The sequence below is a fragment of the Acanthisitta chloris genome, unplaced genomic scaffold (assembly GCF_000695815.1).
Source record: "Acanthisitta chloris isolate BGI_N310 unplaced genomic scaffold, ASM69581v1 scaffold38692, whole genome shotgun sequence".
Lineage (NCBI taxonomy): Eukaryota > Metazoa > Chordata > Aves > Passeriformes > Acanthisittidae > Acanthisitta > Acanthisitta chloris.
The window spans coordinates 2352-6868 of NW_008662845.1; the positions used below are offsets into that span (position 1 = coordinate 2352).

General features: G+C 54.9%; 1 protein-coding gene across 1 annotated transcript in view; it reads right to left on the reverse strand.

Moving 5' to 3' along the window:
- Nucleotides 1–3549, reverse strand: part of TXLNA (taxilin alpha) — a 5669-nt gene extending 2120 nt beyond the window's left edge. The window contains exons 1-6 of the mRNA XM_009070745.1: nt 3432–3549; nt 2167–2505; nt 1698–1789; nt 944–1114; nt 299–493; nt 35–154 (exon numbers count right to left, since the gene is read on the reverse strand). Of these exons, the coding sequence (XP_009068993.1) occupies nt 35–154; nt 299–493; nt 944–1114; nt 1698–1789; nt 2167–2505; nt 3432–3549 (1035 nt within the window). The remainder of the gene's footprint in view (nt 1–34; nt 155–298; nt 494–943; nt 1115–1697; nt 1790–2166; nt 2506–3431) is intronic.
- Between the last annotated feature and the right edge of the window lie 968 nt (nt 3550–4517).

Below are 4517 nucleotides of genomic sequence, written 5' to 3' on the forward strand. Positions count from 1 at the left end.
GTCACAAGCACCAGAGAACTGCTGCAAGACTTACAAAGTCCTTCTCCCTCTGGTGCCTCTCCTCTGCCTCCTTCAGCATTTCCTGGGCCTGCTGCAGTTTGGCATCCACCAGCTGCTGCTGCAGGTCCTTGTGCTTGAACACCTTGTCGATGTGCTGCCAAGGGAACACCACAGCTCACACCACAGCTCACTGCAGGCTCAGCCCAGGCTGTGCCCCTGAGGGAAGGTCCCAGCTCCCAGCTGTCCTCTCTGGAAGCAGGAAAACATTTCCCTGGGCAGATATCCTGCCCTGACCCACCTCCTCCCTCAGCTCATACTGCTCAATGAGCTTCTTGAGCCTCTCTGCCAGCTCCATGTTCTCCTGGCGCAGCTTGGAGTTCCTCTCGTTGTGCTGCTCCATCTGGAGCTGGATGTCATTCAGAGTCACCTGAAAGTGGGATGTCACCTCCTTCCTCTTCTCCTCTTCCTCCCGCGCGCGCTGGACACCTTCCTCCTGCACGAGGAGCACGTCAGGCAGAGAGCAAACTGCCCACACTGATGTTCTGAACCCACTCAACCTCCTACTATCCCTTAGATCCATCAGGAGAGACCTCTGGGCCTTTCCCCAACCTCCTGCTATCCCTTAAATCTATCAGGAAGGACCTCTGGGCCTTTCCCCAACCTCCTGCTCTGCTACTCCTCCATCAGAAAGGACCTCTGGATCTTTCCCCAACCTCCTGCTATCCCTTTTATCCATCAGGAAGGACCTCTGGGCCTTTACTTTTCTTTTCTCCAGTGGATACATCCCGAAATAACACTCTGGCTTAATGCTGGCTTAAAGCACTGCCCTGATGGCAGACTGTGAGCAAAGGTGAGTGCCAGGCTGGCTCATAGTGATCCAAGAGCTTGGGATGGAGCAGCCCTGGGAGCAGCAGCCCTGGGAGCAGAGCCTGGAGCCACTTGCCTTGAGGGTACGATTGTGCCTCTGGAGCTCTCGGCACAGACTCTCCAGTTTGCTGCGTGCCAGGATGGCCTTGCTGTGCTCACTCTGCAGGTGATCCTTCTCCTGCACCAGCTGTGTCTGCTTCTTCTGCAAGATCTTCATCTGCTTCTGGGAGTTACGGTGCTCTTCCAGCTGGGAAAGGGGAGAAAAGGGCATGGATGGAGCAGGGCAGAGCGGTGTGCCCTGCTCAGGGAGCCCCTCGAGTACAGGAGCTTTGTGACAAAAAGGTGACACTTCTGAGCAGGGCAGGAGTGACAGAGAGCCCAAAGTCTCCTGGACAGGGCCTTTGTCCTCCCTGAATTCCCATCCTGCTGGAATCTGAGACCTGCACGTTCACCCAACATCTTCACACACATTGCCCCAGTGAAGCAGAACTCTGAAACCAACACAGGGACACTCTGGACATGTACAGGTAGTCCAACACCTCTCCTGCTCCAGATCCATTCCTGGAGCTAGAGCTGTGCCCAGAACTGACTGTGGTTAAAGGTTTTTTCTGTGGAAACATATCTGAGTTCCTCTTACACCCACATCTGTCCACACTTACACCTCACACCCATCCTCTTGTATCCCAAATATCCAGCACTGCAGAGATCCCACAGCACTGCAAAGCTCCAGTGTGTCCCTGGAAAGTCCCTCTGAAGAAAACAAACCTCCAGCTCTCTCCTGCCTCCCTGAGCTGCTGTGTCCTCCCCCAGACCTGCAGCCCAGGACTCACCAGCTCAGCGTATTTCTTGCACAGTGCTGCCAGTTTCTCCTCTGGTGTGCTCAGGGTGTTCAGTGTCTGCATCAGCAAAGTGATTTCCTTGCCTGGAATGAAACATGAGGGTTTAAATAAAGGATAAAATGGCTTGCACAGAGCTCTGTCTTCAAAGGGTAAAGAGAGAAGGGACCATGGAAGTCACAGAGCTGAGCCTGCCCTGGGGCAGAGCTGCTATTCCTGGTGCTCTGCCCCATGGATTTCACTGGGTTTTGCAGCAGGAACCACCACTGGGCTGGCAGGAGCCAGATGTCTCCAGCAGAAGAGAAACCCATGGAATTCAGAGCCTGCAGCAGCTCTGGGAGGTGTCAGTGCCTTCACCCACTGACTACATTCCTCACACCCCACAGGACACTGTGCCAAACCCAAACCAATGTCTGTGCTAACATCCTCAAGCTGCAGCACAGCCTGAGCAGGGAACCCTTACCTAAACCCTTGGCTTTCTTCTTCTCCTGAGCTTTCTTCTGATCCCTGTCCCCACATTCCTCTCCGGGTCGGAATTCCTCAGTGCCTTTGGTGCTTTCCTTCTCCCCGTTCATCTCGGGGCCAACTGGTTCCTGCTCCCCGTTCCTGGGGGACTCACTGCAGCCCTTCTCAGGCTCCTCAGGCTCGGGGGGCTCCCCCTGCCCCCCGTCCTCCCCTGGGCCCTCCTGCCTGGCATCCACACAGTAGGTGTTGAGGATGTCCTCGAGCTGTCGGCTCAGCTCCTCGGAGACGTCGCGCACGGCACTTCGGGAGGGCTTGGAGTCCTCCTGGGTGAGAGGAGCTGTGGGGGGACAGGGACACAAAGCATGAGGCTCCCCCCACCCTGCTAAACACACACACACACACACAGAGGGAAGGGGAGGTTTCCTGGCTGGACTTGCAGCAACATAAGCTGCTTTGTTCAGGCTGCTCCCAGCCAGCTGCCCTGACAATGGCAGGGCATTCCCCACAGCCTCCTTTGATCAGCAGAGCATGACCAAGCCCCTGACATCTGTCAGGAGCAAGAATTCCCTCCCCTCCCACCAGCCTTTAAGGAAAGCAAGTTGGGTGGGAGCTCTCTCCCCCCCCCCCTAAGCACTGGCAGCTCCTATCCCCAGGGTTTGGCTTTTTAGCATTACAATGGATTTTAAACCTGGAGGAGCCTCTCCTGGCTGGAAGGGCAGCTGGATGTAACATCCCTGGACAGCAGACACCACATCCTGCCTCCAAACCTCCTCTAAATGAGAGGCTTAGAGCAGTTGGTTATTAAATCTCTCCTCACTGTGTGTTTCTTATACCCTCAGGCATTGGAATACCACAGGGTTCATTTTAACCAAGCTCCTTCTCCATCAGACCTGGTTGTGTCTTCCAGAGGATAATTCTGATGGAGTGGCAGGAACTCTCTGAGCTTTCTTCAAGGGAAGAGCTGTCTGACATACCCTGAATGGGACCCTTAAGGCCAAAATCACAACAAACAAGGTGAGAACTGACTCCATGATTCAGTAGGGAAGACAGAACTTCTCCAAGACACAGAAATAGGGAAGAAACCAGAATTTTCCACCCTGGAAATCACAGCTGCTTTTGCACAAGGAGCTGGATAAGAGTTGCCCAGCCTCATGCAGAGAAAGCAGCACCCTGACTCTTTCCACAACCTCACACATTCCAGGGAATGCAATGCTGGGAGTGCCATGGGCAGGAACAGGACCCTCAGCCCCAAGGATCCCACACCTTCTGGGGGTGCTGCAGCCTCTGGAGAGTCTCCCTCCTCCAGCCCCATCCCACTGCTTGCTTTGGAGGTGCTGCTGGGCCGTGGGGCTGCCTTGGTCTCCACACCTTGGTTCTTCATCCTTCTCTCCACTCAGACTCCCCAAACCCTGCAGAAACAGAGACAGACTTCAGGAATGGTTTGGAGGACTTGAGGAGTCCCTGCACTGGGAAGGAGCTCGTAGTCAGCAGAAGGTGTTAGCACAGCTCTGTGCATCGTTTGGTTTCCAGTTTGTACCTCCCATGGAGTTCTCTGTGTCAGGATAACTCCTCTCCCACCTGAGGAGAGCTGGAAGTCCCTCCTGGAGAAAGGCAGCACCTCCCAACCCACAGACAAGAGAGTTTTCTTACTCAGCTGGACACAACCCACTCAGCTCTGGTTGTCCTTCCCCATTGTCCCAACTCCTGGATTTCAAACCTGACAGAGACACCCTCAGGCTGTGGCAGGGACCAGGAGCTCCCACAAAGGTCAATCCCTGGGCCCACACTCCTTCCTGGGATGGAAAGGATGAGCCAGCAATGCTGACAGCCCAAAATCCCAACTCCTCTCTCCTCATCCCATCTCCCTCCACAGGATTTGGATGTTCTCAATGCCCCCACCCTCTACTCTGGTTATTGCACTAATGGTGAGCTGAGGATGCTGATGCTCCTAATCTGGGGGTGAGAGGCTGTTCCTAATTCAGAGGTGAGAAACTGCTGCTAATCAAGGGATGAAGGACTGATCCTAACTTAGAGGTGAGGGGCTGTTCCTGGTCTGGGAACAAGCAGCTGTTCCTAAACCAGAGATGAGTAAGGAGTTGCTCCTAGTCTGGAGGTGAGGGATTGCTCCTGGTCTGGAAATGAGGAACTGTACTGAATCCAGAGGTGAGGAACTGCTCCTAAGCCAGGGATGAGGGTCAGATCCTAACCCAGAGCCGAGAGGCTGTTCCCTGAGCAGGGACAGTCCAGGCTCGAGCTCAGGCAGGAAAATCCCGAGGGAGAAGCACCAGCGGCGGCATCAGCCAAGCACATGTGTCACCTCCCACGTGCGGAGCTGCCGCGGCCCCGACA